This window comes from Chelonia mydas, chromosome 4 (assembly GCF_015237465.2).
Source record: "Chelonia mydas isolate rCheMyd1 chromosome 4, rCheMyd1.pri.v2, whole genome shotgun sequence".
NCBI lineage: Eukaryota > Metazoa > Chordata > Testudines > Cheloniidae > Chelonia > Chelonia mydas.
In genome coordinates, this window is record NC_057852.1 from 61,966,688 (window position 1) to 61,990,431 (window position 23,744).

Below are 23,744 nucleotides of genomic sequence, written 5' to 3' on the forward strand. Positions count from 1 at the left end.
CCTGAGTTTAATAGCTGTATCTGCTGGTCAGCCTGAGCATGTATTTAACTTGGGCTACAGTTATATTAACTTGGTACATTATAAACATTAGTGCATCATCTACATAATTTTAAAACTGTATACTTTTGCTCTAACAGCTGGATTGAATGCACTGCTGTAACCTAACATGCTCTGGGATTTCAAATGCACACACACTTTCTGGGCAGGCCCCTGAGACTTACTGAGCTGCAAAAGAACCATAGCAGAGACCAAAGGAGTCTGCTGGGTCCTGCCACTGAACTACTGGTGCCAGTGAAGTGGAACAAGTCACCTTGCTGTCCCTAAAGTTTACCTGCACAAAAGCTAAGTGTGGTAGCATATGTTGCAGGAGAGCAAGAGGGCAAGTGTATGAAACTTTCCCCAAAACTTGAGAGCCTATATATGCAAACTGCTCTGATCATTGACAAAATTCAATGGGCTGGTTCTTGTTTTATCTTAATCAATTTACTGATCCCAGTGATTCAGTTTGGAGTAGTTTTGCATTCCCCCCACCTCCCTACCGTCGGAGTTTAGCTAGGACTAGTATAATTTTGGAAGTAGTATATGGTGTTGTAAACACACTTCTTGTTCCATAATAGTAAGTGAAAATGTAAAAGAAAGGAATAAAGAAATCTGACTGGGCTTGAAGTTAAAAAATATGAACAGTGCAAGCCATACTGGGTTTACAAGCAATTCTTTAGAGGCATTTCCAAAGCTCATGAGGGATCGAAGTATTTTTAAATATCACAAGAGTTTGATAGTACAATGCTGAGAACATTGGCTCTGAATATGAAATCTGCACTTACAGACTGGGCAACAGAACAAGTCAAGAGTAAGTAGGACATCTGCTGGCGATTAACAGCAATTAGTGATGAGTGAAACTTAAGTAGAAATCTGCTGGTACATCTGTGTAAATTTGGAGGAACTTCAGTGGAATTTAATTGGATTTAAGTGAGAGCCAAATTTCACTCATAATCTGGTAGAACATTATCCCAAGCCCTTCATTTTTGGAATATATTTCATTTCTCCTTGTCCCCAGCTGGGTAAGCTACTTCCTGACCCACATTCAGATTCCTCTTTGGCCAACATTATCTCCTTTTAACCTATCCATGCATGAAAAGCCCTCAGCCACTGATACTCAACCTTCACAGATGCCTAGCTATTCACCTTATAGAATTTGTCTTGCTTTATAGTGGACCTCGTTAGAAAAAGAGAGGTGGGGGGAAAGCTAGCAAAACTTTTCAAAGGATGCAACCTGTGTTTTTGTCAATCTCGTTTTCATCTAAACTTTCTGATTCTGAAATGGAGTTGGAGACTCCACTGATTGGATCATAATGTTTTTGTCTTTGTTTTTTAGGAGCTATTCTACTCTGATCTTTGCTTGATCTATCTGTTACTCAGTAGTGTGAAGGGAGCTGTAAGAAAACTATCTCCCCATCAGCTGAATATTCTTTGTAATGGAACATAATGTTCTAGAACAACAGAACCTGTGTAGAAAAAGACACACAAACCCTCACTGTTGATCAATGTTATATTAAAACAAAACACATTCTTAATGGCTTTTAAATCTTAGAGTTTGCATCTTCTTTTCAGTGTGTGTTACATCAGGTAGTTAACTGTGGAACAACCACAACTTCTAGGCAGCTGGAAATGAAACCTCCTGGCTGACAAATCTCCATCTACTGCCATCTGCCTTAAAATTCAGATGAGTCATGCTGCCCAATACATGGCAGATTTTTAAGAATTGTGGGCAGCCCAAAGAAACCCCACTTTTCTCATTACAATAATTTTATTGTTAGGATTAAAACAAGTTGTTTTTTTTTTATAGTAAAACCCATAGATTGGAGAAAGCTTGTTGAAAGGAACCTTTGAACCTGGAGCTTTGGAGAAGCACTGGAAAATGGTGAGATACGTAAGTAGCAAAGTTCTGTTTGCTGAAGACTGATTAGATTATCCTTTAGTAAAAAATCTTTCTGTTTCTCATTATTTGGACTTCCTGTTCCTACCCATCCAACAAATCCATTTTATTTTTTCATTTCAATATCTTCTCCTTTAAACTTCACAAGTCATTCCTGTGCATTTATCAGACATATGTCACAAAGCAGAAAAAAGCATTTTAATCTTCCACTGTGTTGCACAGCACATCTGCTATATCTAGTTGTACTGAAGAATCGATTGCATTACATAACCTCATCATGAGCCATTGCTGCAAATAAACAAAAACTGATTCTGTTATTTGACTTTGGACAAAACTCTGATCCCGTACTTTCTTTAAAGCTCTTTCTGGCTTTCATTTTAAAATAATTGATAGCCAGTTAATTGAGAGGTTCTGGCCCAAATTCAATGCAATTGCATTAAGGTAAATTTGGTCCAGTGCTTCCGGTTGTTTTCATTTTAACCTCCATGTCAGACTTGTTTCCTTTTTAATCTTTACATATCATTTGTCCTGTCTTTCACTCACTCGAAAAGGAGCTACCTGATAACTTTCCACACAGCAAAACTATACTAATTGTTTAGTCCGGTGCTTATTAGGAGCATCAAAGCAAAATCATTGCACCACTTACAAAACACCTTGTTCTATTTAGTATTATATTGTGCTGGATTATTATGTTCAATCACTCTTTCCTTTCTGTTTGGATTTGTGGCGTTAAGTCCCATTATAAGTATCAGAAGCAAGATTGAGTGCTATAGTACGAGATTTTTTTTTTAAAGAGAAGATGGGCACATAACTGGAGTTGGGGTTAAGTTCTCTAATATCATGATTTCACAAAGTAAAGGTCTAGTCTTACAGCAATTATACTTCTTCCCTTAGAAAATAATGTGGGATCTTGCTGGCTTTTTTGCTCCACTGTATGACAGGACAGGCTCTTTTTCCCCCTCCTCCTCCTCAGGACAGCAATTTCTTCTTCTTACTGTTTCTCTGGTATTAACAGATTTGATATTACCAGGAAAAAAATTTTCCCAGCAAGCAATGGCCTTAGCTGTTTTATGCACCAATCTATATGCTGACCTTAAGTTCACTCAAACTCCTACTTACTGAGAAGTAAAATTGAGGCCTTTTCTCTTTTTTTGAGTGCAGAAATGGTCATTATCTCAGGGCTTAAAGTAGAGTCACAGAAAGAAATGCTAGCTCTGTCATTGCCCACTGATGGAATTTTATTAATTCAAAACTTAATTTTATCTGACAGCTTGCATAAATACATTTATTACTCCCTTGGGGAAAGATCGTATCCGCTTTGCTTGTGCAATGTAGAAATTATCTGAATTTGCCAGTCATGCAGTACTGTGTGGCTGCTCAGAGAGGCACAGTGTAAATGGGACTATATACACCATATTGACATGCCACGTGAATAGAGGAGTACGCTTTGTGGACTATTCATATGGGCTTATAATTTTTGTAGTGATCAGAAATCATGCAGATCAGTGCCTTAAAGTTTATAATTTCTCCATGTTACTACTAGGTTTAATTATAAGCCCAATTTAACTATTGGAACTATGGAACTATTGGCTAGCAAAGCTGGTTAGGCCTGAAAAGTGCCAGAATTCACTCTGAAAGCTAAGGAGAATTGTCTGTAAGGTTTCAAGAAAATAGGTCAAACTAATTTTGAATAACAAGATGCTTAAAAAGAAATGACTCTGATTTTGAAATGTTGACTACAAATTTCAGTTTGTCTCTACTTTAAAAATGGCTCATTACTATCCTGTCCAAATTCCACATTTTCATTTGTACTAGGAGACCAAATTCACTGACTTCAGTGGGGTTATTGAGAGTTTAAATCAGGGCAAAATATGGTCCTCTGCCTTCAAAAATGTCTGAAGCTCTGGTTATTATAAATACAGGCCTTCCCTATTCATTTCCATAATTTTTAAATAGTTATGTTTTTTTTAAACTGTAACACACCTTAGTAAACACAACTTTAAGATTTCTGCTATCATAGTTTTTATTTTGTCCATTTACATTTTCCTTCCATCATAAATTTCTCCGGTAGCTTATTCCATCTTGACTACTTTATGCATGAAGTAGTTCTGGCTGAGAACTCTTATTTGCACTTAATTCTTTAACTGTGGTAACAAGATTTTGAACGTTTCACAAGTATGTACAGTTAGGGTCTGATCCAAATCCAAAACAATTGGGCTCTTTCTGTTAACTTCCACAGGACTTGGACCTTAATCCTCATCAATCTGTTTAATAATTTTGGAAACTTTGTTAAGTTGCCCTGAAGTCTCTTCATTTACTGTATTTATTGAGTCTGTTATTAGTGGAAATAAGTATGTGAGATAACGTAATTAAGTAACTGTGAGTAACCTTTACAGTAGTTTAATTATAACCTTTTAATACTTTTTTCAATACAAAAAGTCACATGCTTACCACAAGCTGTGTTTAAGGAGACCAAGAATGTCAAGTTTTGGTTATCCTTTCCAAGCTCTCACTCTCATTAAGGGCAAATGCCAAGGGTATTCTTGCCTTTCTAAGCACTGTGGTAGGCTGACCCATAGGTTTTTATTTATTTATCTAATCTGGGACTGACACACCCTAATTTAAATCTTGTTATCTATTAGGGGCCAACTCCTAATTCCATTGAGTTAGTTTCATGGCAAAACTTCCATAGACTTTTTAATGGGACATTTAACCATAATTGCAGGTGGACTGCGGCAAAAAATCCTGTGGTCAGTGGGGATACCCTCTTCTTCAGCCGTGCATCATCACTTCTGTAATAATAATTATTAGGAAGATTTGTTTGAGAGTGGTGGAGAGTGACCCTGAAGAGCTGAAATTATCTCTGTGAGACCATTAATTTAGCTTACCCAAACTGCAAGAGTCTTCAACTCCGTCATACATGCAGTAGTGTTATGTGCCAGCATAAACCATTTGCTCAGCAACTAAAAATTATATTGGGTTAGATAAAGATTACATCTCTCATCGTAAGAGAAAGAAACAGAGTCTTTCCAATGATTATTGTTTAGAATTCCATTGTTGCGTTATTTATAGCTGTTAAGTGGGGAAAACCAGTTGAGGTTAAATATCAATTTTCTCTTAATATATTAAAAATGAGGGAAAGTTACAGGAGACAGTGAGGCTTTGTGCCTTGACAAGCCATTAGCATTCTTGTATTCCCTTCTTGTCTGTCTGCTCGTTCTGGGCTGGAATATTCCACTGGGGCATTTCTGGAGCTTTCAGTAGAAGAAAGATGCACAGCCAACAGAAGTTGGTGAAAACATACTCAACAATTTCTATGACTGTAATCATACTGGCTCCACAAAACAAACCAAGTTGGCCACCAATGTCAGCTGTAATAGAAGAAAATAAATGCATGTGAGCCTAAGCTTTTGGTTTAGTCTAGCAAGCAAAGAAAACCCTGCCAGGTTCAAGTACTAAAGACGCTAATTATATATAATTCATCATTTAAAAAAATTAACTGTTTTTGAATGTTTATGGGAGAAATATTCAAATATTCAAAATAAAACCTACAACCCAACATAACTCATTGTACAGTATTTACAAGTTTTTAAAGAAAACTTTAGTAAAAGTGATCACTGTCCCCAGAACTCCCCTAGGTACAATGAAGCAGAATATGGCTCTTAATCTCCATTAGAGCTACTGTCTATGCTACTGACCCTTTTAATGGGACAGCAGCACATTCTAAGAAGAACCTAAGTTCTGGAACAGTGATTGACAGTTGCTGATAGAATAAGGTGGACATTACTCTTGCTCAGAAACTTGACCAGAGTGTCTGGAAAAAGAATAGATTTGAAAGAAAAATAAATATTAACTAATGAATATTTACCAAGCAATTCGGATACACTCCGGGCCTTCTGCTGCCGAGTCATTTTGTAGTTCAGGTTATGATATTTAATGTCAATATACACAAGATTCTCCCTGATGACAAACACAAATATAGTCTAATTTGACAGTCAGTACTGCTACTTAGATTCATAGATTCATAGATATTTAGGTCAGAAGGGACCATTATGATCATCTAGTCTGACCTCCTGCACAACGCAGGAGGATACTTATTTCTATCATTAGCTGTATAGTTAGAAATTAAATTCCTACTGGAAAAATGTTACAGGAATGATCGTTACTGTCAAAGTGCAATGAAATGAAACTGACAAAAGTGAATTTAAGATGATAGGGAAATTTTCCTAGCAGTTGTCCTCTAGAGTGTGGAACAATCTCTCTTGTGAAGTGCTGGAAGCCTGTCTGTTCATTACTGTGGAGGTACAGCCAGAATTTCCCTCTTAAAACCCCTTTCATATAGTGAACTCTGCACAGGCATAGGGATCCAACCATGCAGGGATCAGGGCTGAAGACTGTATTATAGGGAGTAAGCCTGAGTGGACAAAGATATGAAGTAGGGCCCCGATCCACAAGGGTACTTAGGCACCTAAACCCCAAATATAGGCACCTAAATCCGAGTTTTAGGCTACAATGTGATCCGCAAGACCAATGCTCATCTGCTGCCAAATGATGTAGGCGCTAAATTTTTCCACTGTAAAAGCCTGTAAAAATTTTTCCACTGTAAAATTTTTCCACTGGTAGCCTAAGTTTTTGCCTCTGGGAATGTGCGCTGGTGTATTGCTCTAGGCATCTGGATGCCTGGTTCCCACCAATACATGAACCAGGGGGAAATAGATGGAGGAGCACCTATCTCACCTGGGAGGCCCCATCTAGTCGGCACACTCAGAGGCTGCATACCACATAGGGTCCAAAAGCTGGCTGGAGAAGCAGGAGGAGTCACCACTTACCTCATAACTTTTACCCCAATGGTAAGAGCACTCACCTGGGATGTAGGAGACTTGGTTTTAATTCTCTTCTCCCCCACCCCGCATTCTACCCCCCACTGCCTGAGAGAGAGGGGATTTGAAAAGGGCCTTGCACCTTCCAGGTGGGTGCCCTAACCATCAGGCTATAGAGTTTCTGGCCTAATGACTCTTAACTATTTATCCAAAATAGAACACCTTCAAAAAGCGAGGTTGAAATAGCCCCACATCAAAATAGCCCATAGCTCAGGCGGGAGAGTACCGCGGCCAAACGTTTGTTTTCTGTCACTGTAGGAACTCCATCTCCCCAAGAGATGGGAGCTATGTTGATCGTATTCTTCTGTTGACTTAGCTGCATATACATGGGGGGCTAAATTGGAATAGCATGGCACTCAGCCCTGAGCACCATAGCTATGCCAGCCTAGGAAGTGTAGACCAGGCTACTTAGAGCCCCAATCCTGCAATGACTTCTGTACATATATAACTTTTGTCCTCTGCCATTAGCCCCATTACTTCATTGGGGCTACTCAGTGTGTAAAATTAAGCACATGACTAAGTCTTTTCTGGATTGGGCCTATGGCATTACTCAGGGAGAATAAGGATATCAGGATCTGGCCCTATGATACCATAGTTAACAGGAAAGAGATTCCACATAGCTGCTAAATAGACACCTTAATCACAGAGATCGTAAGAGTTCTTTCCATAATCACTGTAGATTAGAACACAAAAATAAGTGTTTCACTTTATTGAAAGGAAATATTGTTAAACACAGATGTGATCATGGTTTTTAATAATGTGAATTCTCTATGGAAACTCATGACTACAGTTTTTAGGTGTAACGATGTAAGGTAGCTCATTTACCCACTTTCACTGAAAATGAAGTATTTGCTGCCCAAGATTTTCTTCTGCAATCTCATCAGGTGACTATTCAAAACTGTACATGACATCTGATAATAACAATAAATCCATCTGTTAATGGATCCTATTAATTATGCTTCCTAGCATTACTGAGGAGTTGCTATTGTGTATATTTGTAATAAGGCTGTAAATAGTTAGCTCTACCCTTTTTACGTCCTCAAAAATCAATAGATCCCTACATTTGGTAATTTATGGTATGTACTAATTAATATATTGGCTTGATTCATATTGGCTACAGACTTGGTAACAGAATAATTTTTGGTATTTTGACTTGGTTAATTGAGTAATTGCTGGTTTGTCTAATGTTTAAAAACAATAAAATAATTGACAAAGTGAAATACATAATGTTGTTGTGGACTTTTCAATGGCTTAATATAGATTTCTTTTAATAATATGCTTAATTCGCATGCCTTTTGTATGCCCTTTGTTCACGTGCAAAATATACGTTTAACCATGGTTTCAAGAACAAGAAATTCAACACTCTCACAAACAATTAAGCAACTTGGATATTCTATGGGCCAAAACTTCCAAACAATTCTTTAAAACATCTACAGTCTTTTGTGTATATAGTATCTGTCCATGCACCTATTCACATCTACTGCATTTTACAGTAGAACCTCAATTACAACATGACTGTTATGAACTGACCAGTCAAGCACAGACCTCATTTGGAACTGGAAGTATGCAATCAGGCAGCAGAGACAAAAAGAAAAAGCAAATACTGTACAGTACCATGTTAAATATAAAAAATAAAGGGAAAGCTTTTAAAAAAAAAAAAGATTTGACAAGATAAGGAAACTTTCTGTGCTTGTTTAAATTAAAGATGGTTAAAAGAAGCATTTTTCTTCTGCATAGTAAAGTTTCGAAGCTGTATTAAGTCAATGTTCAGTTCTAAACTTTTGAAAGAACAGCCATAACATTTTGTTCAGCGTCACGAACAACCTCCATTCCCGAAGTGTTCGTAATGCTGAGGTTCTACTGTACTTGTGCTTCTAATTGTGCTTACAGATATACAAACAGTTTTTATGGACTGAGTTAAAGACCCTTTGACAATTGGGTTCTGTGTTTCCTAATGTCATGTTCTACAAATTGTTCTCCTCTTCCAGAGTTGAATACTACTTTTAGTAAGTAAATCCCGTAAGAATTTATCAAAACAGACTATATCAAGTGCTTGCTCATGTTTTTCCTGTTACAAATTTAAGGAGAAATGAGTAAGATTACATTAGTTCATACATTTGCTAAACAGAGATCTTTATTATCGCAGGAGTGGGTGGGTGAGATTCTGTGGCCTGCATTGTGCAGGAGGTCAGACTAGATGATCGTTATGGTCCCTTCTGACCTTAATATCTATGAATCTATGAATTATTGAGCTAATGTAATCTGTGAGGTTATGTAGGTATGTGATATATATTATTGGACCAACTGATAAAGTAGATTACACAAGCATCTGAAAGATCTCTTTCCCAAGTGAAGGTCTCCCTTTTGGAAAATTTGTATGTTATGCAATATTTGGTAATCTAATAAATAGTATTGTATTATCTACCTTATCTACTTTTTCTTGGGAATTGATACAGCGTCAAATATTATCTGAGTACTCTGTGTGAGGGGTGAATTATATTAAGCCTAATATCGATAAAACTCAACATTCGACCTGTAACCTTCAACCCACAGCAGTGAACAGCTCATTTTCCTCAGGTTTTACAAGTACTTCTACTTTACCTTAAGGGAAGGAAAAATCCTGCTTCCATTGATGTAGGGTGGCGTTGTGCCATTGACTTCAGTTGTATCAGGATCAAGATCTCAGTATTGCCTATTGTACAAACTCTCTTCCTGGGGGTGATGAACAGGTTTCAGGAGGATCACAGCCGCGACCTCTTTCTTTATGGCTAGGTGCGGGAGGGGTTCTAAACCTTGATGGCTATAATATTTCCAATATGGGGGTCACTGCAGGGGAAAATACCTGGGACCACTAGTCTCATAGGTTATCTAATTTGATACCCACATAGCAACAGGTATAAAACAATAAAATACTGTGTCTTGGTCAATTTCCTGTGAGCATACTTCACATCTATTGCAGGCATTGTTCTTAATATTGTATACAAAGCAAGAGCTCATGTAACTGAACGGAGTTCACATTTTAGTCAGGCCCTGGAAATAAATCAATAAAGATGGCATCTGTTAAGTGATCCAGCATATTCCTTGTAAAGACAAAGTTTTAAATAAGATTACCTGACATACTCTGGACTTCTCTTCAGCTTCGTGGAAAGGAATTTTAAGGCTTTTTCATTCACAAAACTTGAATAGGTGACAGTGGTGGGATAATCTGTTTCTTCACAAGGCACAGGACAAGTGGAATTGTGGGTTCCCACCGTACATAGTCCCATTAGTTCTACGTTATCTGAAATTTCAGGAAAATGAATCAATACAATGTATGTTCGAAGGAATGTGAAGTTTGTAATATTTCGTTTTATACAAAGGAAGTTTGGGAAACTAACTCATAGAATTGACTCCAATAAGTAACATAGTCATTATAGATGGCTCTTTATATGTGAATTCCAAAATATTTTACAAAAGTGAATGAATATTATTATTCCCATTTTATAGTGGTAGAAACTGAGGCACAGGACTCTTAACTGCCTGATTTTCTTTTTTCCCAAAGGTGCTCAGAACCTGCTATTCTCACTCACTCCAGTGAGAGGCTGGATGCTCAGGTCCTTATAAACAACTTGTGCAAGACCACACAGAAAGTTCATGGTAGAGTTGGAAATGGGAATGTAGGACTTCTGCCACTAAGGCTCAAGGCTAATCCATTGGACCATGTCTTGCTGACCTTTTATCATGGAGTTTCTCTGTGTGCAGAAGTGATTGCAGGATTGGTGTTGATGTTCTGTGGGCTAATGTTTGTTAGTTCTTGATGACTACCTTGCAGATCTCAGTAAGAACATTTTGTCCATTTAATATATTTCCATTTTGATAATCCCATTGTTTTACACTATCTGAGAAGAATCCCCGTTAAAGCACGGTATGTGCAACATTTTTTGTGTAGACAGAATCCATTCTGTCTGTCTTAAGCTTCTTTTGTGTGTTTCTACATTCTGGAATTGTTACTTGAAGTCACAGATATTCAGATCTGTGCGGCCATTGTGACAATGAGTAATTCCACATGTAGGGTTGTCATTTTGTCATGGCAATTCTTAGGAAAAGTCACTGTGCTAGAAAACAGTTAAAACTGTCAAAATTCTATAGACAGGATTTTTAAGTCTTTTATACAAATTCAGCCTGGCACTGTGTTCCCTTTTATGCTGCTGGAATAGCATAAAGAAGTACAAGTTTATAGGATCTCCCTTGGCTCTCATAGCAAATGCTCCCCTACTCCAAGCGTAAGGTGAATTTTTCTGTAGGATGTGGGAGATGCCAGGGAGCATGGCCACAGCAAACTCTATTTTAGATAGTCTCATCAGTGGAGTGGCCAGCCTTTGCACCTCCACCCCCTTTCCTGTGCTAAGCACACTAAAAAGATGTAGAACGGTATCTGGCCCTCTGACAGTAGTTTTCCTAAATAAACTTTAACGTTTCAATTTGGTGTAACTAACATAAACTTCGTTAGTAATTTTGGCACTTCCTTGCCTTTTCTGCCAAGGTTAGGTATGTATCAGCTATATTGTCTATATGGAGACAACTTCATGCATTCAGGGGAAATGGACTTGAAGATCTGGTCAGACTTTATTACCTCCACTGTGACCATAATATAAAAGTTGTTTCCCTGGAGTAAACCTTGGTAAACTCAACATGGATCTCATATGTGGTTTTTGTAGGGTTTTTTTAAAATAATAAATATTTGGCACTTATTAAATAGCTATATTTATTTATTTTATTTTAGCACCTGAGCATCTTGTATCCCAATGTGCCATTAAAGCTCTCGGTGAAAGCCTACTGTTCTAGTTCTTTGTGTCACTGCTATATTGTTTCTGAGCTCTTGTCCTATTCACCTTCATGAAACTCAGAGTTTACATTTATTCTATCTTTCAAGGTTCTCTTTGAAGCTTTCAGCTACTTCTCAGAATATCTACTGACTGAAATACCTCCTCCCTAAAATCCCTAAATGTCGAAGATCATTGATATTTAAGAACATGAACATTATGGAATCAATGCCTCCCTTAAGAGTGGTGACAAAAATCCAGCCTCAGTCATAACAGATTTAATTTGAGCACCACATGTGTCTGACACTTAGAAGCCTTCCAATAGAAGCAAAAAGTTGACCTTATTGGCTTTTTCTTTCACTTTCATGCCATTGAGAATGAAAATTCAATTCAGGTAATGATATACAAAACAGTATTGAGAAGGTGTTTTCCAACACTGATGAGAAATAATACATCAGCTCATCACTTGCAACAGGAGAATGCACTTTGTAAAAGTGACTAACAATTTTCAAATCTAGTGTGCACTAATCATTTGCACATAGAAGTGAATTACTGTGATATTTAACAAATGTAGAACTAATTTTTGTTTTAGAAACAAAAAATATGATTCCAATTTAAAGTTTTTAAGTGATTTGTTAGTGCAATAAGAGTGTCTAACTTCCTGAAAAGGTATTTGTTTCCTCCTGCGAAGATATCTATTCATTCTAGTACTAGAAAGAAATGATAGCTGTATAATAGTAATAACATGTAACCGCTAATTTTTGGGCCCAATATTTAAAGTACTAAGCACTTCTAATAACCAGAGAAGCAGAATTTAAGTGCAGGACCCAGAGTAGCCAGACTGGGTTCTGAATAAAAGTGCAGGGTATGGGCTAGTGATAAATCCTTCCTTCAAGGCCAAAAAACCCCTCTGAGGAAGTTTCTGCAGCACAATTGCTGCAATAGGGTTTTCGGTGAAAGGGTTACATTTACAAAACCTAACATGAATAAAAGTGCGGCCATTTACAAATACTCATGAAAACAGATTAAAAATTTCACTAACCCTCTGCAGCACTGGAAATGCAAGAGCCTTGCACTAGGGCAGAAGACCCAAGAAGTAAAGCTGTCTCTAAGCAGAAAATTGAAGCAGACTCATCTGCAGTTTCCAAACTCAGAAAATGCAGAAATGCAAACAAATGGTGCAAATGAATAGATAAGCAGTCTTTGTTTTTAAAATGTGAGGTGTCATTCATAACATGGGTAACGAGGTTTTTTAAAAAAAAGACATTTATTCAGTGTCCTATTGCCATTCTTCATTTTGAGACTGTCTAATGACCTAACCATATATGTTCTAGTTCAGTTGCAATGTTGTATTCGTTTTCTTACCTATTTCTAGCTATTTTCCAGTGCACACTTGGAGCCGTCTAATGTACATTTAATGAAGCTCAAGAATAGAAAAATATTAATATGTTAATTAAACTGTTACTTACAGAGTGCAGGAGAAACACAATTGTAGAATTTTTGTAGGTCACATTCTGTTCCGTTTCCTTCAAAACAGTAATAATAATAATAATAATAATAATAATTAAAGCTTGGAGTATACAAATTCAAATTAACTACTTCACTAAAGCTGGTGGGTCAGTTTCTGCTCTCAGTTGCAGTAGTGTAAATACAAAGTAACACCTTTGAAATCTACAGCTTTATTCCACTTCTTCAGTGACTGAAAGATCAGTTTGGTGCAACACTGTTCATTGTTATCAATGCAATATGGCACATAACAGAATAACTTGGTAAAATTTAAAAATAAGAATAAATTTCATTATAGCTGTGAGTCTATCAATCCTGCCTATGGACTTCAGGGCATCCACCCAATATATTATGTAAAACAAATATTCTAGGGAGGTAAGGTCAGAAACTTCAGTTCTTAATTACATAAGTAAAATGGGGGAAGGAAGTGAGGTGTGTATTATTTCTTACTATTTTGACTGACAGTTTTTAAACTATGTGCAAGGCCAGCCTAAAGACCTGGCCCCATTGAAGTAAATTTCAAAGCTCCTATTGACTTCAGGAGAGCTAGGATTCTACCCCAGTCTTATCCTTACTGGCACATCCTGCTTGGCCAATGTGTCCTTTTCATAGCTGTTCAGAGGCAGCTGGGCTTCTTTGTGCCTTATCACTTCAGGTTTTTTTTCTCATAGATATGCTTGATCTGTAACCTTGATTTCTATATTATGTGATATGGGTTGAGCTGGGGTTCTAAGGGCATCCAGGCTGTCTGATGCAGAGCCAGGAGCCAAACCCTCATTAGAGGGCTTCAGGTTTCCAGTTCCTGGAAAGCCCCGGAGTGGTGCATCTGACCTAGAGCCATAGACCCTACAATGCTGGGGTCCCTGGCACCCTGCCAGGCAGACTTCCGACAGAATCTTGGCTGATTCAATGAAAGTTTGTTGAACTCAAGCCATTCTCATGAAACGGTTCAGGTTTGACGAACCAGCATATTCCAACAAAACTTTCATTAGAAAATTCTGCCCAACTCTACTAATGAGCAATTAAGTTTACTCTCTACAGAAAAGTGGTGAATCAATAGACCAAGACTTTCTAAAGTGGGTGCCTGAAGTTCGGCACTTTAATAAGTTGCCTGACTCAATGGGAATGGAAAGGCCTTTAATCCAATGTAAGTGATGTAATTCCCTCTGCACTTAGCACTAAGGGGGATAGTCTTCTGATTTATTTGAGTGCTAGAGTGCTAGAAAACAGGGTGGCATGGAGTTGGGAGGGCTGGTGTAGGGATAGATGATCGAGTTATAAAGAAGGGATGCAATAGTCAGGTTCCCTTTTCTTCAGCTTTAGGAAATCCTTACCTCTTGACACAAAGATCTAGATAAGTTATTTAGAGAGAATATACTAAATACAATGCACAGGCTAACTTCACCTTTTATATTATAAATTTCCTGCTGCTGCTTACCATCTGCTGTTTAATACTGAAATAATCTGGTTTACGTAAAATCTATTTTAATGTATGTTTTTTATGATGGGTGGTCTCTGTGTAAATAGGGTAAAATAAGAGCTTGAACTAGATTAGATGAAAAATCTACACCCTGCAATGTGTACCTCCCTGCCCTGGGGTGAATCTAGTCATCTACCCAAAATACCCTTGTTGATGGCCATGTGATTCAAGAGAGTTCACTCTGAGCATTTTGATGTTTTGATCATAACACATATATTACAGTCCTGCTAGTCCCCATCAGCTGAGTCAAGTGCTTGAACCCCAGTGCTTTAGGGGTCAATTTAAAGACAAGACAGAAGCTATTACAGGTTTGTGGTGTAATCTTGGATGTTCATTAACATTTTCTGGGTGCATCAGAAGGATGATGTCTGAGCAGATGTTGGGTTTAGAACTGGTCAAACCTTTTCAATGCCTTTCACTAAAACATCAAAATTTGACACAAAAAATGAAATTTAAAATATTCATTAAAACTTTATTAAATTTTTCAACCTGTACTAACTGGGTTCAGGATTCTGAGATGACTGAACTCTCTAAATGAAAGTAAAACTTGACAAGGCAGAATATTTAAAAAGAGCCACAGAGCACCTTTTGAAGCACAAACGTAGCATGTCTCAAAAAGTACCTGGAAGCAGAAATGGCAAACAGCCACACTTGTCCTGTATGTGCCTGGCCTTACATTCCTGCAGACATCCATAGGTGCTATAGATCTTGTGGTGCTGAAGTTTGATGTTAGGATTGCACTCTCCCCAAGGGTATTCTTGGATAACTGTCTTTAGATTAAAAAATAGCATTCTTTAAAATATCCTTGTCATTATTTTAAATACAGAGCTTTATCTGATATATTGTTAACTGACGCTTGAGTAAAAGTTAAGCAGAATTGCTGTCAAAAATAATCTCAAATTAGTAACAAAGTATAGTTTAAAAAATCAAACTATTTTTAAAAAATAATATAACGGTTCCTCTCTGAGGTCCTGATTCTGCTGTGCAATCTGATAGCACAAACCCCTGGAGCTGGAGCTCACGAAAGCTTATGCTCAAATAAATTTGTTAGTCTCTACGGTGCCACAAGTACTCCTTTGCTTTTGCGAATACAGACTAACAGGGCTGCTACTCTGAACTCTGGAAGATTGGGCTTCAGTAGGGCTCTACAAGGAAGAAGGGTCCACTCTGACTGGTTTCATTGCAGGATCAGGGACTTACTTCCTCTCTGAGAACTGAGTTCAAGAGTTGGTGATAATACTAGCACCTTGAAACAGTTCAGAAAGCAGAATTTCCAGGGTCAAATCCTAAATTCAGTGAGAAGAGAATTTGACTGTTGCTCTTTTTGATTTTCTAGCTATCTTGTCCACTGATGAAGGAGAAACACAAAACAGTGTTCTTGAAGAGTATTTTTGTTTTAAAATGCACATATATGCACATTTTGTGGTTTAATAGGATAGTGGTCAAAATACTTCCTCTTTAAGCAGGTCTAAAATATGTGTCTGAAATGGATGCCCTATGGGAATGTGCCTTCAAATAGCATCCCAAGAGTGAAGATAGCAGAAACACAGGGGAGTAATTTTAATCCCTGCAGAAAATCCACTACCTCCATGATCTCTGTGCGTATAGTATAGAAAATCTGCACTGTTTTCAGGCTGGTGTTTTTCAGTAAAAATTGTATGTAAATATAGTACGGTTGGGCACTATTTTTATTGTCTCTATGACTTCTAGAGCAAATTTGCTCAGTTCACAAGTAAAATTATGCTTGTTTTCTAATTGCCAATCCAGCCTAGGTTCTGAAAGTCAAGCTGCTTTTTTTTCTTCATGCATCATCCCCATTAATAAAGATACTACTGTCTCAAATTATAGTAGTACCACTGTAGCACTAGCTTTCAATGGGCTTTCAAGGTGGAACTAAAAGCAGACATACTTTGGTATGTATCATCTGCATTACTAGTGATATGGGACCAGGAAAGAATTCAGCTTTTTACTTGTAAACAAAGAAAATTTCCTCTGGAAGTCACTGAGACATAATAAATACTGAACCTTCAAAATACCAATTTTACTATCACTTTTCAGATTAGAAATGCGCTTATACATTTGCAAGATAGGGAATGATACAAATTGCTTACCTTCTGCTGGCTGATTGCAGCGTGTGCATGCATACCTACTGGTGTTGATAAGCCTAAGCCATCAAAACGTGGAGGTTCTTTAGGTGAATGGACAACATAAATTATACCAGCATCAAGAAAGCCAAAGGTAGGGTCATCAGTGAATTGTGCCTGGTAGAAAAAGAATTCCTTAGAAAAGCAATGGCTTGATATGTATTTACCCTGTGGGGCTTTAAAGCTGCACCAACCATTTTGCTTGGATTTGAATCTCCAGTGACTGGTGACAAATCACCTCTGACAATTAAAAAAAACAAGCTCAAATATAAAAGTAAATCAAATTCAATGTCCTTTGGTATCTAAGGTTCCTCCCAGTTTACAAAATTATTAATTTTTCTTCTTTCCTCTCCCCTCCTTAACTTCCAATGAGGGATAATCCAAGCTTTCTTCACAACCCTGAGAATCATCTCTTTACATGACAACTAGTCTTCATGTTCTAGCACAATTCTCATTATTCCCTCTAGAAGCTGCCACTGTTGCTCCTTACATTGCTTAAAAAGAAACACTTGGTGCTCAGGTGCTTCCCCTCCCCCTTTTTAAATCACCATAGATTTTTTAGTTTTCTTCCTTGATGTCATTTAGAAAATTTCCCTCCCCATGAATTTCCCTCCCCATACGGTTTTCTGTATTTGGCGGTGGTATCTTATGAAATCTGCCAAGAGTGATCTGAGGTAACCAATTTAGGGCCAAATCCTAATTGGTATTGAGTACCTGCAGCTCCCACTGAAGTCAACATTCCGCACCACTCAGGATTTGGCCCCAAATGACTGTCTCCTGGAGTTCTGAACAGACTTCAATGGAAAATCAAATAAGTCAGTGAATAAAGCAGAGGGCACTACCTTGAAGATATTTTAAATTAGTTTTCATTCTCACATTACTACTTCTAGTTTTTGAAGCTGTAGCAAGTCCTGCATTTGCCCTTGGATTACTAATTTCATACAAGTCAAATGTAATGCTAACCATTTGTGCAATTTACCAAGGGATGTGGTGGATATTCTGTCACTTGAATTCTTAAATCAAGATTGGATGTCTTTTTAAAACATATGATCTAGCTCACTCCAGAAGTAGTGGGCTTGATGCAAGAATTAATGGGTGTAATTTTATGGCCCTTGTTATGCAGGAGATCAGACTCGATTAACATAATGGTCCCTTCAAGCTTTCAAATTTTTGAAGCTACAAGTTAATGATGTTTAGGTATATATCTTATTTGATGTCTATACCTGTTTGATATCAAAAAGTAAACTTAAGCCTCTTCCAGAAAGACTCACTCTTCTCCTTGCTGGAAGATCCATGTGATTAAAAGTAAAGCAGTTTCCATATTCAGTAAAGACATGTTCAAAATCCTTTAAAACAATGAAAACAAACAGAAAAGTAAAAATTGAAACAAGAGAATCTAAACCTAAATTAGTGGGGTTGGGGATGTTTTATGGGCTAAATTTTCTAAATGATCTGCTTGTGATCCTGTGAAAATGGCAGTTGAGTATGTAAATCACTCATCGAAACAGTCCTACAGTATGAGATCTGTTTGACAGAAACCAGCCTATGGAGTTCTGTAGAAGGACCATCATTCTCTATGAAATCTGTGGGTTACCTAGAGTAACCTTTATAGGATCCTATTGGTTTTAACCCGGTTAAGTTTTGCAGGATTTCTCCATAAGGAAATGGGTGATCACTTCCAAGTAGTTTAATTTTCAATAGATGATGTTTAGTTCAGTAGCTGTTCCTTGTTTCAAGTGAATGGATGAAACTATAGTAAACTAGATGAGTATGGACTAGTACTTGCATATTACTCTAAAGGTATTAGGGCTGAATAGTGTGACTAAATACTATTTAGCTGTTTTGATTGTCTTTCATTGCTTTGGAGTCTTAGCTACAAGGGGCTTGTTGTTACTGCTAATATATTTTAAATTAGAGTCAACACAACCCTATCAGTAATTCTAAGCATGCTGTAGGTTCTCAAATAAAGGTTAGGTGACACTGAAAGATTGTCAATCTAATTTTGTTCTCACTTTAGTGTAAATTGGGAGTGACTCCATTGAAGTACACTGATATAAAATAGGTGTAAAGTGAGGTTAGAAATCAGGCCCTCTGTTTTGTTTTTGCTCAAAAATTCTAAAAATTTGACTTTGGCTTTCTTGAAGTATCCCTCTTATTTCTGCACGTAATTGATATGTTTTCACGGGAAGAGTAAAAAGCCCTGACTAGCACTTCGGCATGTGCTTAATTTTAAGCACATGAGTAATCCCATTGGTTAGCCATGTGCAGAAACTCCTTCTGAAATCAGTGGGAGATTTATTTTGCATATATAAGGGCTGCAGGATCAGGCCTTGTGAGGCACTTGAAAGGTGGCCTTTGAAAAATTAGACTTACCCACCACAGTGTCATTTGGTGATTCAGATTAGTTTCATTTCGTGACTGTAGATAAGACCTATAAACAGCCTATTTTTGAGACAATATCACATTTTAGTCACATTGTTACTTTTAGGATAAAAGCAAAAATATTACCTCCGGGTAACATGGCTGCCCAAAAAAATCACATTCTAGCAAAGTGCTGTTGTTGAGATAAAAGCCATTATTCCTTGTAAACTCTTTAATGCTGAAGTTTTGGTGTCCCTGAAGGAAATCCGTTAGCTCTTGAGAGAACTTGTCAATAGTAAATGCACGAAGAACTCCAGCCACAATGCTCCAAAGGAAAAAAACGATACTGAGGTTGGCTATTGCATGGGCTTGGAATCTGCAGGAAAGAGAACAGTTATAACAGTAGCCGCAGTATTTTTTCTGAAACTCTCCCCCAAACACTAATTGTCTAGTCCACTGGAATCACACCTTACTCTGCATCGCAATGAATGGATAACACACTCTTGTTTTTTATAAATCAAGTTACCCTGTGTGCCTGAAAACTAAGAATATCCCGGTGCATCACTTAGACAGTCTGGTCTGTTTACAGCAGTGTCTCAGCAGAAGAGGTTGTACCTACCTTATACATCCACAACTTCTTGGAGTAGAGGAGGTTCTAACCATCTTGCACAGCCGACATCCACTACCAGGAAGCCTGGTGGCAGGCAGTGGTATAAATCATGGGTGGCGGTGGGGATCTAACACCTAGCATCAGTTTAAAAATCCTAAAATATTATGGGGCCTAAAAACACCTTTCCCATATAAAATGTTAAATGATTTTATGGTGACATGAATTAGGGATTTGCTGAACAGCCATTGTAGATTTGAACTTATGGTGTTGAACAGAGAATAATAAGCCATTACTATGTGACTTATTCTGGGACTGCTATTTTATGCTAATACTAATATGAAAGTATCCTTATACTGCAGGATAATAAATGGATCAAATGGACCTTAATATCTAAAAATAGTGGGCTGGATGGGTAGAAAGATCTTGTTGAAACTCAACAAAATGCTATTCCTTCCTGGGTTAACTTTGGTTGTAATTTTACTTTTGAAAGCACACCACATCCATGACTGTCATTTTCTCCAAAAGTAGGACTGCTAACTAAATTCAGAAAGAAATAATAAAGATTGAAATGAACAGATGGGGGTTGAAGCACACTGACGTGTTAGTGGCCAGCTGTCACGCTCTGAATTGCTGATAAGTTACTATAACATTCTGCAGCTATAGTTACAATAACTGCATTGTATTTTTATAGTATTTCCCACCACCCACCCTCTTCATGGTGCATATGTGATTACCTTGCCTACTTAGTTTAATAATTTTGTAGTATCTTTTGCTTTCTAAATGGGATTCTAGTGGTGGCATTGCATTTTCTGCAACACAACCTGCTATGGCTTTATAGCTGGAGGGACTGAGGGCCAGGGGAGCCTCAGACATCTGAGCGTTAAACCTGTGACTCATTCTGCTGGGAGATGGGAGACAGCAAAGCTCATTTCCCCGATGGAACATTGCGGGGAAATGCTGCATGGGTTCTGAGACTGGACCTAATGGTTGCTATAGTAATGAGGTTCAATATGCTATTTTAAAAAGTATCCAGCTGAATCTGTGTGAAGTATATAAATATTATTGCACTTTAAACTGATTTGATATTTTTAAGTGTAGATTCCTGAAATGACTTCCTAAATAAAAGTTACCCAGTTTTCAGAAGTGCTGAACACCCATCAACCCACTGACATCAACGGGAGCTGCTGGGGCTCTGCACCTCTGAAAATCCAGTTTCTTCTATGTAGGATCTTAAAAAAGGATTTAGAAGCCTAGTTTTAGCCTCCCAGGCTTGCAAATTTTGGCCTATATGTTTGGTCTCTGTGATGGGATTGGCAACAGTCCCTTAGAAAAGCATCTGTCACCTAAATATACTTATGACCCTGTGGTTATATAATGTATGTACATTCTACCTGTCAGTAAAGTATGATTTCTGATGGCCCACACTGAGTCTGACACCTGACCTGAGAGATATTAAAACAATCTCTTAAGATCTCTCTCTTCTATAGTGAAATTCAGTGTCAAAAATTCCCTGATTCTCAAATGTCTTCCTCTTCAGTTAAATATTTTACCCAGAACTATGGGAAAGAGCCTGTAGAGCCAAACTCTGCTTGTCTTACTTACCTAATTTGTTCAAATAAGTCAAGAGCTGCTCACTTGAATAAACCGAATAGGATATGGCCCTTAATGCTGAACAACATACTTTGCCGGTTGTATCCTTGAACTGTGCTCTGTGAGCAGTTAGATGTATTGAGTGCAGTAAGATGTTTAAAATTTGCTCAGGAATTTCTTCTATTCAGTCAACTCCCGCTAGCAGCATGAAACTAAGTCCCTGTCCACCAGGTTGAAATTGACTGTAGGTTGTCCCAGTGTTTCGTTTTTATTTGAATAGATGTTCTGCAGAATAATTATGCCTTATAGGACATTAAAGAGATCTGTTATTGCAGCATGTATTTGATGTATCTTACCTGTTCAAGTTACAAAAAGTCACAGCAGGGAACTCAATGTTTTCCACATACTGAACTACTATTGAGGTTGTGGTTGGCCAGCTGAAATAATTGGTGAATCGATTCCAGATTTGCCAAGCGACAATGGTGATAGAGCCCAGGACCACTAACATCCACAGGACCTTTCGTATCCTGCTCCGGGTTTGGACGATATGGTGCAACCCGTGGAATGAAGTGGATGTGGCAAACTCATGGTCAAACTTCTTTCTTTCTTCCAAAGAAGGCAATGGTTTCCTTGTTAAGTATAGCCTTATCTTTTCCAGCAACCCTTAACATTGGACAAGATAAGAAGTGAGCAGTAGGTTTTTTTTTGTTAAAATTTTTAAAGGGTAGTGATTTAAATGTTACATTACACAGAAGTTCCTCACGAAACAAACTTCTAATGCCCCTCCAGAGAGGAGTTTATAACCAGCTGGTATATTGTTTCTAAAATAGAAAGCTCCCTCCTGAAGGTGTTTTAGAATTCCAAGACAGTTGTGCACGAGAAGATTAGCTCAGTCCATCCTGAACATTCACTGCAAAGAGACACTGAAAAAGCAAGAGCCCTGGCAACAGAGAACACGAAATAACATATCCTTATAGTTTAACTATAGTCCTTCAGTTTAAACTAACAGTCCCTTCAGCCTGGCATGTTATGGCAAAGGCTTAAATGGTGAGGTACTTTAATAAGGGCTGTAATCTGCAGAATGTTGCACACCTACTAGGAGATGCTGAGCAGCTGGAGCTCCTAGTAACTTCCTATTAACCATGCAGGGTCAGGCCTTGAGTCTTACAAATGAGCTAAAAGGGGAAACAATATTTTTAAATAAATTTCACTCTCTCATTATTGAATGTTTCAGGACAAAAGCTAGAAGGCTACAACCTCAAAGGTTAGAGCTAACTCTACATGAATTTTTCTTGGGTATAGTATGGTTCCAAACCTTTAAAGCAGAGAGGTTTTATCTTATTACCCCCAGCTTTTTTCCTTGGTTTTAAAATAGTTGAAGAGCTACAGAAGTGTATATAATAAAGGACTTGAAAATATAGTAGTTACACAAAATGCTAAGTGTTAAACCCTCCTTTGAGGTTTTGGAATAGAGCCTTCTACCTCACAACATCAAAAGGAGGGAATTTTAACAATGACTATGTACAACAAAGCCCTAGTAGGATCAACAGTTTGGCAAAGTGCTTTAGTTAACGGTGGTTATGCGGAGGATATTGTATGCTAGCTCGTCATGTAAAATACAGAACAATAGTAACCTAAAGACGCTTCACCTAGAAATAATATTGAGGATCTGAGAATAGGTGATTCCCTCAGCCCAATCCATAACAGCTACTAACTACCCTCCCCACCTCCCACCCCCCAAAAAACAACAAATCACCCATCCACCCACATAAACCTTATTTTAACAGGAAGTAGGTTCAGTAGTTCTGCAGCCTATTTAGGGATGGAACGTTATCCCTAATAGAGCCACAGAAAGCAACCAATGGGATGTAAGCCCCACCCCCTAATGCCTCCTGTGGCCACATTAAGGCTACCTGGGATTTGGGTGGTTCTGTGCAGAGCTCAAGGGCTACATCTTAGATGCACCCACTCCAGAGGACAAGTGGTCATGGAGGATGGAGAGGAGTGAGAAATGGATAGATTCTTGATTCTGCCATTAACCTTTTACCATTAACCTATGGTGGCCAACAAACTGGCTGGGCCAGCAGGAGGAAGCGAGCTGCACCCTTTCAGGAGTTGCAGTTAACTACTGTTACAACTTCAGAGGAAGAGTGGGGCATGGAAGGAATTGTGACCATCAATGCCTCCTAGATGTCTTTCTGAAAAGTTCAGCTGTGCATTTCCCCCTCTCCCTCCCACCACCCCCGTATTCAGGGCTGAGTACAAAAAGAAAAGTCTAGGCCTTTATCTTGGCTAAAGGCCAATATTTTAGACTGATCCTAAAAAAAAAAAAAAAAAAAAAGTCACTACTCCACATCTTTACATCTTCTGGTAGTACCCCTGGACTCTACCATACATATTCTGGCAACTGTGTGCAGGATTTGGCACTGTGGGCA

At 38.0% G+C, this 23,744-nt stretch overlaps 1 protein-coding gene across 1 annotated transcript; it reads right to left on the bottom strand.

Moving 5' to 3' along the window:
- Positions 1-4,586: 4,586 nt before the first annotated feature.
- Positions 4,587-23,706, bottom strand: ASIC5 (acid sensing ion channel subunit family member 5). Its single transcript, XM_043545325.1, has 10 exons — positions 23,700-23,706; positions 21,666-21,972; positions 19,257-19,485; positions 17,972-18,094; positions 16,716-16,865; positions 15,227-15,374; positions 13,088-13,144; positions 9,928-10,096; positions 5,805-5,896; positions 4,587-5,307 (listed from the first exon to the last, which is right to left on the bottom strand). Exons 1-10 carry the CDS (start codon positions 23,704-23,706, stop codon positions 5,117-5,119), a joined length of 1,473 nt encoding a protein of 490 aa, XP_043401260.1. The 3' UTR covers positions 4,587-5,116.
- Positions 23,707-23,744: the final 38 nt, after the last annotated feature.

Bases quoted from the DNA above. Each gene is read 5' to 3' on its own strand.
- ASIC5 (XM_043545325.1), bottom strand. The intron at 19,486-21,665 runs GTAAGATACATC...TCTTTCCTGCAG, and splicing joins ACTTTTTGTAACTTGAACAG to ATTCCAAGCCCATGCAATAG. The intron at 18,095-19,256 runs GTAATATTTTTG...ATTGTTTTAAAG, and splicing joins GGCAGCCATGTTACCCGGAG to GATTTTGAACATGTCTTTAC.